This window comes from Oculina patagonica, chromosome 13, assembly GCF_052425735.1.
Source record: "Oculina patagonica isolate OP01 chromosome 13, crgOcupat, whole genome shotgun sequence".
NCBI classification, from domain to species: Eukaryota; Metazoa; Cnidaria; class Anthozoa; order Scleractinia; family Oculinidae; genus Oculina; species Oculina patagonica.
The window spans coordinates 27,570,091-27,584,801 of NC_135770.1; the positions used below are offsets into that span (position 1 = coordinate 27,570,091).

Here is a 14,711-nt window from a genome sequence, read left to right on the forward strand (position 1 = left end):
ACCTACTTCAGTTTTGCATTTTGCCTTGTTTTTTCTCGGTATACACACGAGCTTTTTTTTTTTTGTTTTTTATACAACTATTTTATACCATGCCATAGAAAATTCACTTTATAAAATTCCGTCGAGAATAAGGGCCCGGTTTGGCGAATTTTTGAAACCAGGCTGGAAATTTCAGCCCGGGCAAACGGGCTGAAAACCCCTATGTAATCGCATTCAAATTTCAGCCCGCGCTGAAAAGTGAGCTTACGGATACGCAATGATGGTTTTCAACGAAAAAAAATGGCGGCCACGATGATTTTTCAGTTTAAAAAGTGTTCAACCCGGGCTGTAATTCGCCATGTAATCGCAACAAAATTCCAGCCCAGCAAACCGAGCATGGCATGGTATAAAAAATAAGCTCCGATCTTATCGCTAGGTACGAAGCCAACGATAAACTACATAAAAAGGAAATTACCGTTTAGTGATATTGAATATGACACTTAAATGACGTCATTTAGTTACCATATATGGCAATGCTACACGTGACAAAACGCCTTAATTTCATGTATTGCGTGGCTTAAACTGTAAAAGTACTTGTTTATATGTACCTGCCTAATACCCCATTCACACCAAAGCTAAAACACGTTTAACCCTCAATATGCTAAAGTTACTCAAACAAAAACACGTTTCTTAACCGTTAAATTGATTTTTTTGGCGCTACGGTGCTAAATTTATCTAAATTTTGCTAGAAATGCACTTTCTGACACCGCAGCAAGTTTTTGATGAAATTTCCATGTAAAAATAGACAATATTTTACTTTGGCGCATGCGCATAAGCCAAAATTTGGCCTGAAAAGTTTTGATCTTTATCAAGGGGGGGGGGGGGGGGGGGGGGTGGAAAAGCCTGGAAAGGAGGCCATGATCAAGTACGGGTATATTGGCCTGTTTTACCACCAATTTTACGCCAAAAATTGATCATGTTATTTTCGATTAGCTCTGTCGGAATGCAGTCAATATTCAAGATGGACAGTCCTGTGGAAAGATCTGTACAACCTCTATTAGTTGCACATCACAAAAGTCTGCTGACGTGTAAATTGGTGACGTCACAAGTGGTTGATTGCCATTCCTCTAAATCCCGGAATAATCCGGGCTTAGCATAATAAGGGTTACAAGCTGTTTAGTTAAACACAGTTTAGAATTGCTTTCTTCGCTGAAGTTGCTAACAGATGTTCCGATATATTTGCCGACTTCAAATTAAGCACAATGAAAGCACAAGTTGAACCCTATGAAAAATTCACTCTTTAAGTTTTCTGTTGCTGGTTTTCATATTTTTAAACCTGGTTTAACTAAACATGTTTTGCTGGTGTGAAATGGGTATTAGAGGAAGACGTCTGAAATTAAGGCTTACCATGTCTATACATAGGATGGGAAAAAGTCTAGATCTTGGCTAACTTGTTTGACCGTGTTTAGTCCTTTTTATAGGAGCAACGTCACGGTATTTCAAGTCGTTTTTCTGATTACTTTGAAATTGAAGGAAACCTCGAAATAATAGTTTTCTAACGTAGAAAAACCACAAAGAAGTAATGAAAACACGAAAATAAAAACTGATTACGATCGACAAACTTGAAAAAACTTGCCAACTTTGCTAAGATGTGTTGTCCTTTTAATCAAAATAAACCTTTTTGATGATAAACCTTTTTGAATTTCTGTAATGCAGTGCTCCCATTACAGATACGAAATAAAAACAGAAGCCTGTTGTGAACTTTGTAGTCAAGGTATCTTAATCTGTTAACAATCAAAACAGTGAATGTATATGTGTAGAAACAACCAGCTACAACTTTGTTGTAATAAGACATACCGCACTATGAAATATTTACCCATATTTTCAGTCCTCCTTAGTTTTTCTACCACCCTTTTTACAGCAAACACGACACAGGCATCTACATGCCAATCTTATCACCATGACAGCCAAGGTAACTATAGCAACGATGAACGCCAGGACATCAAGTAAATAATACTGGTACCAAGGGATGTCAAACACTTGAGCTCTTAGGTGCCGAGCTCCACCATGTCTGAGAACATACTCTATCCAGTCACCAGTTTCTTGAAGGGGCGTTTGTCGACGATCCTTTAACAGGCCAGAGATGTGCATTGCTTTTGTTTTGAATCTAAAGAAGAAAGTCGAGATCTTGATTAACTTACGGAAAAAGGCCACTGTAATAGGCTATTCTTTTCATTAATTTATTTGATCTGACCTAGAAATGAATCGGTTGAAATGACATTCTTTCAGTAGTGTAGATTGAACAGTGGAGCCCCTATAAGCGGCCACCATTAAGCGGCTGTAGTATAGATGATGTAACTGCACGACCAAAAGGAATTATTCTTAAAAACGGAGCACATGGTGCATGCATTGAGTTCAATTCGTGTTGTTTATCTCGTTCTGATCTCCACTGACCTCCATTAGTTGATTCGCCCCCAGTACAATTATTATGTATAAAAGAAAGATAAGTTTCCTATTTTTACCTTGGTTCACTAATAACATGCTCAATTGTTTCGAACAATTGCTGGGCATTAGTGCTTGTATAATCTACGGCTACACCAAAGCCAATATGTTCTGCTTTCTTGGCATTTACTGGCTGGTCTCCGTACAAAGGAAAAGCCACTAAAGGAACTCCATGATAAGCCGACTCAGACAGACTGTTGTGTCCCACATGAGAGACAAAAGCTTTGATGTCCTTGTGAGCGAGTAGATCATTCTGAGGTAGCCAGTCCATTACTTTGATGTTTGTGCTAAGGAAGGAAGGAATGTAGCCTGCAGAATAGAAGGGAGACACGCGTAAAACGTTGAGGCTTGAAAAATTGTGGTCCAGTCCCTAAACTTCTTTATAGGGGTTGAATCAGGCGCGAGAAGAGAGTCCAGAATAACTTGCATGCACATGAGCCAGTTTGGCAGCACGTTTGAAAACGCGCGCACACTAATGACGAGTTCACCTACGCGACAGTGTACTAAATCTGTCAACTAAACCTGGTATTTTAAACCTGTTCTTGAATGGGCTTTAGCACAGTTTTTCTTGCGTTTATTCGCGCGCTTGGTTGCGTAGTTTAATTCGTCAATTGAGCGAACGGTTTTAACCCCTTAAATGCGCGTCACCAAAAACATTCAATTGGCCATAATATACAGTGTAAGTTAAATTTATTTTGATTTGACAGTAAACCGAACTACCAACAGGCCAACAGAAGGATGGATATAGACAGACAGACGGACGGACGGACAACTCAGATTGATTGATGGATTGATTGATTAATTAATTTCATTGATAATCAAAACTGCACTATTACCCTTCAGCCTCCACAAAACCTTCTGTTTCAGCTTTCCAAATGCTGTAGCTAGCATGTCAACCACCGTTCTTGGAAGAACTGAAGCCACGTTTGACCCAAAGGAAACAATGATAAAACCATGACCTCCTGAATTGCTGACAAATTTTTCTAAATCAGGAGGGAGAGGTCTTGCATCTCTGACATTCAGTGGTCCAACCATAATATTACCTGTTGAATATAATCCCCAAAAATGATCATTTGAAACCATGATACAGGGAAACCCCAATGTAATAAAGTGCCAAGGGGCTGTAAAAACGTCTTCAATATAACTGTGTTGTTATGGTGGGGCTCTGCTCCAATATATATCCTTTTTTGTTAGTAACTCTGGCTGATTTGTTTTACTATATCAGTGTTTTACTGTAAGTTAGATGTCAACTCAATGGCTGGTAACCAGTAGCCATAACCCACTGCACACTTTACATGCCTATAATACAAGTATGATAGGCCTGCAATGTGTGCAAAATGCTACAGCTGCGTAGCCTTCTGTAGGCCGTTCCTTTTTTGCACGCATTGCATGCCTATAATACAGTATAATAGGCCTGCAAAGTGTGCAAAGGGCTACAGCTACATAGCCTTTTTCATGCATTGCACTTGCTCTATGCATTGCATGCTTATAATGCTTATAATTATTTTATCACATATAATATAAAATATTGTTAACTAGACAAAAAGAATCCTTTTTAAATAAAGATTTCATACCTGGTAATAGAGGTTGAGCATACTCTAAAGCAAAATCTACTCCAATTATAACAAGTTCAGCATCACTGACAGCCTGCTGGAAGCTTCTCTCAGGTTTGATGTTGTACTTGACTTTCAGAGCATTCATTGGTCTATCAAATGTAATATACGTGAATAGTTTTATGAAATGGTATGCTCCAAAATTTATGACACGTTCCACAAAAGTCATCTTGTCTGTAAATCCCATGAGAAGTTGTGGAACATAGGAGACTGGCATGGGTATCATGTGGAAATATAATCCAAATGCATTATTTGGACTAATGGGCATAATCTCCACTCGTGGAATGCCAAGCAGCTCACCAACCAGTACACCACCTAATGCCGCCGTGTCGTAAACAATGAGGTCGAAGCCTTTCAGTTTGTTTAGAACCTCTGTGTTGTTTAGTAGTGCTTCACACAAAGCAGGCAGCATCTCGTTTATTTTTAACAGCACTTGGATCTTGTTTCCTTCAAGTTCAAGCCGTATCATGGTGTCTTCTATGAAGGTAGGCTCATATGGGACTTGGTAAATCTTGTGTGGCACTTTATTACTGGGCTTGACTTTTTGGGATGAGGGAACAACCATTACAACCTAAAAGCCAGAAATGGAGCACCTTATCTTTTTTGCAGATTTAATATACCAATCAGATCCCCTTACCCCTATGCACCCATCACCACTGGACATAAAGGTAACTCTTTAGTGGTAACCCTTTCACATATTGACAGTAAAAATATTGCATCCCTTTTCTAAACTTTTCACTTGAGTGAGGTGTGTCTGTCTGAGATATTTTGAAGAGTCCTGTTAATACCTAAATGACTTTGTCCTCTTCTTTAACAAGTGAAATCCGTACCCATTTATATTCCGACTTTCAGCCTGAAAAAAGCCTCAACATATAATTCACTATATGGAGAACAACCCCACTCCATGCATCCCCCCTCCCTAAAAAAAACCTCCTCACCCTAAAGGGTTCATTGCAAAAAATCAATTGAGGGCATAATTCACTAACATCAATGCAAACTGCTATTTTCAAGCCAATCATTGATTATTTCACAGGCAAGAAACAGTAAAGACATCCTGTGGGATTGCCACGAAGACATCTTGTTTACCTTTGGTCAGTCGGTCAATACGATATCATGGCGAGCGAAATTAGCAGAGAAGAAACAACGATTTGTGGTCAAAGAGGCTACACTTATTAAAATTACAACACTCAACATTCGTATCAAACAAGGATGCTTATCCAGCATGCGCAAAGCTGATTGAAGCCATTGCGAGGTGCGTTGCGTGACGGTTATAGCGTTAGCGTTACGTTACAGGATCGGGTATTGCTTTTTGGGAGACCCTGAGGGGTCCGAGTGTTTAAGACAGAGACGGGTCGGTGATCTGCTAGCTAAAATACTTCAATAATATAACAGAGCTAATTTTTCTCTTTACATCTGTCGATTGATAGATAAAAATTCCTCAATTGCAAACTGTAATCAAACTGACGTTTCAAATAAGGCAGACAAAGATACGTGCCTCTTGACACTCCGGATTTTACTTGTACGCAGGATATGGGACACCCAGAGACAGAAGCGATCCGAGGGTCCGTGATCTTCTAACTAAAATATTTCAATAAAATAACGAAGCTAATTTTTCTCTTTACATTTTTCGATTTAGAAAAACAAATTCTTCAGTGGCCAACTGTAATCAAACGTTTTAAATATGATATGGCAACCAAAGGTACGTGCCTCATGACACGCAGGGTTGTAATACGCCCTGGCCCGCGCCCCAACCAGCGAAAGAAAAATGTTAACAAATTAAACTTCTGCACACTATTATCTACAACAAACACAGTCCAAATAGTGATATCCTCTTTGTCACTCAAGCGAAATGGAGTGTATAAAAAGAAACTAGAACAGAAATTAGCTATATAAGCGAACTGTCATTGTCGGACCCCTAAAGACATAAAAACAGTATAAAATGCACGCATTTAAAATAATATAATTTTTCTTACCTCATGGCCCCGAGAAGCCAGTTCTTCCATTGCGTGTCTCATGTTTATGTACTGTGACCCTCCAATCGCACTAAAGCCAGCAATCCGGGCCGACAAAGCTGAGTTGACTGCTAGTAAAAATATAAGCACTGACAACAATGCCATCTTTGCTGTTTGTCTTCCAGTCACGCAATTTCACAATGTTTTTACCACTCCGACGCGTGACTACGTAACGCAGCCAAATCCACTTCGGGTGTTTAGAGGGTGGGGGATGAGGGAAGGGGCCTCCCGCGTGAAAAAGGCAAAAGGCGGGGCATACCAGCTTGTCTCGTTTATGGATGTAACTTGAGGACTTTAGTATCACCATAACAGAGAGTTCAGAACAGAATGACATTGTTTTTACTTATCAAGGTTTCTAGCTTTAATAGTCACTGTAGCTCGCACACAATTTGTCATTTTTTTTCTTCATAGAATAAAGCTTGAGTCACACCAGAAGTTCATAAGCTAGAAATTTATCTTCAGTAATGAGCCTTGAGATATGTGTTTCGCTCGTAGCCTATTTTTATACGGGTTTTCCGCGAACCAGTAGCTAATCAAAACTTGGTTTTCGGGAAAAAAAAGTGTTGCTGTAGTATTGCTGTGCATTTTTACCCTTTAAAATCTCTCCCCCCCGGTCGGGAAAAGGGGGTGGGGTTCTGATATTAAAACTGCGAGACACTCGTCGGAAAATATTAATCAAGTTCCTTAAGGTCGCGGGGGACACCTTAGGCTCATCATTATACATTTATTTAAAGCGTATGCACGAAGTGCAACGACTGACATCGACAACTTTACGAGATATTCATGACTGGATAAAAATATGAGTGCGTGCGCGTGATTTAAAAAAAATCCTGTTTCTTTGATATTTTGACCGATTTAAAACAACACTTAGCTTTATACGTTGATATAGATTGTAGGAAGTCTGTGAGCTTGTTTTTATTCAAATTTGAAAATTTCTGCAGCTCAGAGTAATCACAATAATATTCGGCATAAACAATCGTGTCCTTTTTAAAATCGCATTGTTCTCACCATAAAAGCGTGGAATATAATTATCATAATTACATCTCTCCTTTGGAAACTGATCGGGACACCTTCGGAAATCTCAACGTTTGGACTTTTCCAACAATTTTGTGGCAGAGAATACAGCGCGGATACATAACTTTATGACTTGCCACTGCAGATAGGTAAACTATGAATACTGTAGTGTGTCATAACAGAAGCGGAATTTTAAAAGAGCGCTTTTAGAAAGAGGTAGTAGGCATTTAATTAAAATTTGCGCATTTAAACCGCCATTACTTGCTGGCAAATCTTAAATTAAAAAATCCGCTTCTGTTATGACACTCTAGAGATATTGACTGATTAGTTTTTGACAAGATCAGAGTGTGCTGTCTCCTACTTGTTCCGCAAACTCTGCCACAAAATCATGTTCTTCCCAATTTGGCACTAACAAGGCTATAACATCGCCGTTAAGTCCAATTCACCAAATAAAAGATGACATACATAATCATTCATCATTTCGTTATGTCTCTGAAAAATTTGAGCTTAATCGCACCCATAACAGCGGAGAAATAAGCGTTTTAAAACATGCAGGTCTAGCGAAATTTCGCTTCATGAATTTATTCATGCTGTAGGTATCCCCCGCGACCTTAATGTGACCGTAAACAGCTTGGGTGTGACCAGACGTTCACAAGCTAATCTAATTAATCTAATCTTATCTAGAATGAGGGCGCATACTACGTCTTTCTTGAGTAGGCTATTTTTAGCACAAACCTTAAACGCGAAAAATTAAGGTATTCATATTCATGGCGTGTACGTGCACATGCAACGATGATGTGCACTTGCAATGAGACTGTTGCAAATAAAATTACCCCTTCGGTCGCGGTCGTTAATGGTTTGCTAAGGCCCTTCATTTTGACGGACTATGAAAAGAAATATAGAAAAAACAGGCGAAATCAGTCAACTCACATGTTCGCAAGATGTGGGGCGGCCCACAAAAAAGTCACGGACTCCACAGAAGGGTTCCCCACAAGTTAACATTAAACACGTGAGGGGTCCTCAAGTTCATTTTGCAACAAAGACGAAGGAACTAATTAGGAAAATATTAAATAATCCACTTCTAACCGGAAGACAAGCGCTTCTCGCCCGACTTGCGAGCGAGCCGATCCAAAGCCGCTGACGGCAAATGTTTCAGCGCGATTGGCTTCTTTGAACTGTGCTTGCCGTCAAAAGAACTAACTACTGTAAGAACTAGTTAGAGCCAATGCAGCGTCCGGTTCATTCAACACGGAATTCTTCTGACCCAGATCGATTCAAAGAAACCCTGGAAACTTTTTCAAAATGATTTTGGTTTGGGACAGCTTTGTAATTTCTCTCGAACAAAAAGAAATGATGATATCATCTTACAACCAGGCCAACGTTGCACTGATACGTACAGGCCCTGCAGAATGCATTCAGCATTGAGCAAAGAACAGTGAAGGTTCTGAAGGGAGGAAGCCAGATTATTTTGGTCCGGGGGAATCTATTTTGTCTTATTTTGTTGTGAATGGTTCTCTCTGTACACGACTCCAACCCGTTGTGTACAATGGTTCTCTATCTTGGTGAACTTTACCTGCCCACTTTAATTTGAATCTTTATATTATTCAAATCCTATGTTGGAACTGATGTTGGATTTGACATAACAGATCGGCTAGTTCAAAGAAAGGTTAGTCAATAGACCATTAATGACAACAATGACAGAAAGATTTTCACTTTTATTGCACAAAGCCAGCTTTGGCTGCATTACCAGCAAAACTGGTAAAAAACTTTTTCTTTGATGAGGCTTGTAGGGCAGATAAGCACGAACAGAGAAGGATAACAAATGGCTTACATATTAAGGTGACTTAAATTGTTTACACTCAGTGGAAATGACTGTTAGTAACGAAAAACCCCGCTACTACTTTGTTGTAATAACACATGCACACTATGAAATATTTACCCATATTTCAGTCCTCCTTAGTTTTTCTACCACCCTTTTTACAGCAAACACGACACAGGCATCTACATGCCAATCTTATCACCATGACAGCCAAGGTAACTATAGCAACGATGAACGCCAGGACATCAAGTAAATAATACTGGTACCAAGGGATGTCAAACACTTGAGCTCTTAGGTGCCGAGCTCCACCATGTCTGAGAACATACTCTATCCAATCACCGGTTTTTTGAAGGGGCGTTTGTCGACGATCCTTTAACAGGCCAGAGATGTGCATTGCTTTTGTTTTGAATCTAAAGAAGAAAGTCGAGATCTTGATTAACTTACGGAAAAAGGCCACTATAATAGGCTACTCTTTTCAATAAATTATTTGATCTGACCTAGAAATGAATCGGTTGAAATGACATTCTTTCCGAGTGTAGATTGAACAGTTGAGCCCCTATAAGCGGCCACCATTAAGCGGCTGTAGTATCGATGATGTAACTGCACGACCAAAAGGAATTATTCTTAAAAACGGAGCACATGGTGCATGCATTGAGTTCAATTCGTGTTGTTTATCTCGTTCTGATCTTCACTGACCTCCATTGGTTGATTCGCCCCCAAGTACAATTATTATGTATAAAAGAAAGATATGTTTCCTATTTTTACCTTGGTTCACTAATAACATGCTCAATTGTTTCGAACAATTGCTGGGCATTAGTGCTTGTATAATCTACGGCTACACCAAAGCCAAAATGTTCTGCTTTCTTGGCATTCACTTGCTGGTCTCCGTACAAAGGAAAAGCCACTAAAGGAACTCCATGGTAAGCCGACTCAGATAGACTGTTATGTTCCACATGGGAGACAAAAGCTTTGATGTCCTTGTGAGCGAGTAGATCATTCTGAGGTAGCCAGTCCATTACTTTGATGTTTGTGCTAAGGAAGGAAGGAATGTAGCCTGCAGAATAGAAGGGAGACACGCGTAAAACGTTGAGGCTTGAAAAATTGTAGTCCAGTCCCTAAACTTCTTTATAGGGGTTGAATCAGGCGCGAGAAGAGAGTCCAGAATAACTTGCATGCACATGAGCCAGTTTGGCAGCACGTTTGAAAACGCGCGCACACTGATGACGAGTTCACCTACGCGACAGTGTACTAAATCTGTCAACTAATCCTGGTATTTTAAACCTGTTCTGGCTTCTTGCGTTTATTCGCGCGCTTGGTTGCGTAGTTTAATTCGTCAATTGAGCGAACGGTTTTAACCCCTTAAATGCGCGTCACCAAAAACATTCAATTGGCCATAATATACAGTGTAAGTTAAATTTATTTTGATTTGACAGTAAACCGAACTACCAACAGGCCAACAGAAGGATGGATATAGACAGACAGACGGACGGACGGACAACTCAGATTGATTGATTGATTGATTGATTCATTCATTGATAATCAAAACTGCACTATTACCCTTCAGCCTCCACAAAACCTTCTGTTTCAGCTTTCCAAATGCTGTAGCTAGCATGTCAACCACCGTTCTTGGAAGAACTGAAGCCACGTTTGACCCAAAGGAAACAATGATAAAACCATGACCTCCTGAATTGCTGACAAATTTTTCTAAATCAGGAGGGAGAGGTCTTGCATCTCTGACATTCAGTGGTCCAACCATAATATTACCTGTTGAATATAATCCCCAAAAATGATCATTTGAAACCGTGATACAGGGAAACCCCAATGTAATAAAGTGCCAAGGGGCTGTAAAAACGTCTTCAATATAACTGTGTTGTTATGGTGGGGCTCTGCTCCAATATATATCCTTTTTTGTTAGTAACTCTGGCTGATTTGTTTTACTATATCAGTGTTTTACTGTAAGTTAGAGGTCAACTCGATGGCTGGTAAGCAGTAGCCATAACCCACTGCACACTTTACATGCCTATAATACAACTATGATAGGCCTGCAATGTGTGCAAAATGCTACAGCTGCGTAGCCTTCTGTAGGCCGTTCCTTTTTTGCTCGCATTGCATGCCTATAATACAGTATAATAGGCCTGCAAAGTGTGCAAAGGGCTATGGCTACATAGCCTTTTTCATGCATTGCACTTGCTCTATGCATTGCATGCTTATAATGCTTATAATGAATTTAACCCATATAATATAAAATATTGTTAATTAGACAAAAAGAAACCTTTTTAAATAAAGATTTCATACCTGGTAATAGAGGTTGAGCATACTCTAAAGCAAAATCTGCTCCAATTATAACAAGTTCAGCATCACTGACAGCCTGCTGGAAGCTTTTCTCAGGATTGATGTTGTACTTGACTTTCAGAGCATTCATTGATCTCTCAAATATAATATACATGAATAGTTTCATTGCATTGTATAGTCCAAAATTTAGGACACGTTCCACAAAAGTCATCTTGTCTGTAAATCCCATGAGAAGTTGTGGAACATAAGAGACTGGCATGGGTATCATGTGGAAATATAATCCAAATGGGTTATTTGGACTAATGGGCATAATCTCCACTCGTGGAATGCCTAGCAGCTCACCAACCAGTACACCACCAAATGCCACAGTGTCGTAAACAATGAGGTCGAAGCCTTTCAGTTTGTTAAGAACCTCTGTGTCGTTTGGTACACCTTCACACAAAGCAGGCAGTATCTCATTTAACTTTAATAGCACTTGTATCTTGTTTCCTTCAAGTTCAAGCCGTATCATGGTGTCTTCTAGGAAGGTAGGCTCATATGGGACTTGGTAAATCTCGTGTGGCACTTTCTCACTGGGCTTGACTTTTTGGGATGAGGGAACAACCATTACAACCTAAAAGCCAGAAATAAAGCAACCTTATCGCTCTTTGCAAATTTAATGAACCAATCAGATTCCCGACCCCTATGCACTCCACATAATCCACTATATGGAGAACAACCCCACTCCATGCAACACCCCCCCCTCCCGCTAAAATAACTCCCCACCTTAAAGGGTTCATTCAAAAAAATCAATTGAGAGCATAATTTACTAACGTCAAACTGCTACTACTGTGGGATTGCCCCCAAGACTAAGGATGGGCCGATACAGGTTTTTCAAAACGATACGATATCGATACGATATTTGCCTTTTTTTCGATATCGATACTATGACGTCACTTCCATACTGACGTCATTGGTATGTCACGTGATTTGTTTGACCATACAAAGGACAGTCCTGGCATTATAAATATTTGCCAGGAATGTTGATTTTTGGTCTTTTTGTTTCACTGTGGACTAGATCAAGTCAAGGACTCAAGGTCACTCAAGGCAATAGAAAAATCCAAATATTGACAAGAAAATCAATATTTGTTTGCGCAAAAGTGCATTTTTAAACCTCAGGTGCTGACCAGAAAACTGAAATTGAAAAGCAGAGACCGATACAACGTAGAATGAGAGAATAAGTTTTGTACTATATTTCGGCTGGCCAAACCAGCCTTCTTCAGGTACAATGAAGTTTACATTGGCTATGTTTAAATTTATATGGTGATAATGGTATCTTACGAAATACCGGAAATACGTAAAACTAAATACAGGAAATATGTAAACCGTAGGCTCAGATCACGTGTGCAGTATCGAAAACGTATCGAAAGTGTGATATTTTTCGAAAGTATCGATACTTTTCAAAATTGTCAAAATATCGATGTATCGAATATTTGGTATCGAGTATCGGCCCATCCTTACCCAAGACATCTTGTTACCTTTGGTCAATACAATATCATGGCGAGCGAAATTAGCAGAGAAGAAACAACGACTTGTGGTCAAAGAGGCCTTACTTAATAAAATTACAATACTCAACATTCGTATAAAACAAAGATGCTTTAATACGTCATTATACAACAAACTTGATCCAAGCCATCGCGAGGTGCGTTGCGTGACGGTTAGGTAGGGGGGGGGTAGCTAAAATACTTCAATAATATAACAGAGCTACTTTTCCCTTTGTATTTGTCGATTGAAATATTAAAATTACTCAAATGCAAACTGTAATCAAACTGACGTTTCAAATTAGGCGAACAAACGTACGTGCCGCTTGTTACGCCGGATTTTACTTGTACGCAGGATATATTGGGACACCCAGAGACAGAAGCGATCCGAGGGTCCTTGATCTGCTAGCTAAAATATTTCAATAATAAAACGGGGCTAATTTTTCTCTTTACATTTTTCGATTTAGAAAAACGAATTCATCAGTGGCGCCAACTGTAATCAAACTTTATAATATGGATATGGAAACCAAGGGTACGTGCCTCTTAACACGCATGGTTGTAATACGCCCTGGCCCGCGCCTGACAACCAGCAAGAGAAATATATTAACAAATTAAACTTCTGCACACTATTATCTACAACAAACACAGTCCCAACAGTGATATCTTCTGTGTCACTCAAGCGAAATGACCCGATAATTTGAAGTGTATAAAAAGAAACTAGAACAGAATTGAAATTAGCTATATAAGCAACTGCCATTGTCGGACCCCTAAAGACATAAAAATGCACGCATTTAAAATTATATAATTTTTCCTACCTCGTGGCCCCGAGAGGCCAGTTCTTCCATTGCGTGCCTCATGTTAATGTACTGTGACCCTCCAACCGCACTAAAGCCAGCAATCCGGGCCGACAAAGCTGAGTTGACTGCTAGTAAAAATATAAGCACTGACAACAATGCCATCTTTGCTGTTTGTCTTCCAGTCACGCAATTTCACAATGTTTTTACCATTCCGGCGCGTGACAACGTAACGCAGCCAAATCCACTTCGGGTATTTAGAGGGTGGGGCAATCTCGTTCCCAGAGTCCACGTTCCCCTTGACCAGCGGTCGGAAACCGCTGGTCAAGGGGAACGTGGACTCTGGGAACGAGATTGGGGTGGGGGATGAGGGAAGGGGCCTCCCGCGTGAAAAAGGCAAAAGGCGGGGCATACCAGCTTGTCTCGTTTATGGATGTAACTTGAGGACTTTAGTATCACCATAACAGAGAGTTCAGAACAGAATGCCATTGTTTTTACTTATCAAGGTTTCTAGCTTTAATAGTCACTGTAGCTCGCACACAATTTGTCATTTTTTTTTTTCTTCATAGAATAAAGCTTGAGTCACACCAGAAGTTCATAAGCTAGAAATTTATCTTCAGTAATGAGCCTAATCTTATCTAGAATGAGGGCGCATACTACGTCTTTCTTGAGTAGGCTATTTTTAGCACAAACCTTAAACGCCAAAAATTAAGGTATTCATATTCATGGCGTGTACGTGCACATGCAACGATGATGTGCACTTGCAATGAGACTGTTGCAAATAAAATTACCTCTTCGGTCGCGGTCGTTAATGGTTTGCTAAGGCCCTTCATTATGACGGACTATGAAAAGAAATATAGAAAAAACAGGCGAAATCAGTCAACTCACATGTTCGCAAGATGTGGGGCGGCCCACAAAAAAGTCACGGACTCCACAGAAGGGTTCCCCACAAGTTAACATTAAACACGTGAGGGGTCCTCACAAGTTCATTTTACAACAAAGACGAAGGAACTAATTAGGAAAATATTAAATAATCCACTTCTAACCGGAAGACAAGCGCTTCTCGCCCGACTTGCGAGCGAGCCGATCCAAAGCCGCTGACGGCAAATGTTTCAGCGCGATTGGCTTCTTTGAACTGTGCTTGCCGTCAAAAGAACTAACTACTG

The 14,711-nt window shown here is 39.9% G+C and overlaps 2 protein-coding genes across 2 annotated transcripts; both read right to left on the bottom strand.

Annotated features, from left to right (window-relative positions):
• Positions 1 to 1,863: 1,863 nt before the first annotated feature.
• Positions 1,864 to 6,211, bottom strand: LOC144636312 (UDP-glucuronosyltransferase 2C1-like). The gene is made up of 5 exons (XM_078495489.1): positions 6,068 to 6,211; positions 4,056 to 4,665; positions 3,318 to 3,524; positions 2,502 to 2,790; positions 1,864 to 2,146 (listed from the first exon to the last, which is right to left on the bottom strand). The coding sequence occupies exons 1-5, from the start codon at positions 6,209 to 6,211 to the stop codon at positions 1,864 to 1,866; spliced, it is 1,533 nt and encodes a 510-aa protein (XP_078351615.1).
• A 2,758-nt stretch (positions 6,212 to 8,969) lies between these two features.
• On the bottom strand, positions 8,970 to 13,710 carry LOC144634840 (UDP-glucuronosyltransferase 2C1-like). The gene is made up of 5 exons (XM_078493880.1): positions 13,567 to 13,710; positions 11,235 to 11,844; positions 10,497 to 10,703; positions 9,705 to 9,993; positions 8,970 to 9,349 (listed from the first exon to the last, which is right to left on the bottom strand). Exons 1-5 carry the CDS (start codon positions 13,708 to 13,710, stop codon positions 9,067 to 9,069), a joined length of 1,533 nt encoding a protein of 510 aa, XP_078350006.1. The 3' UTR covers positions 8,970 to 9,066.
• Between the last annotated feature and the right edge of the window lie 1,001 nt (positions 13,711 to 14,711).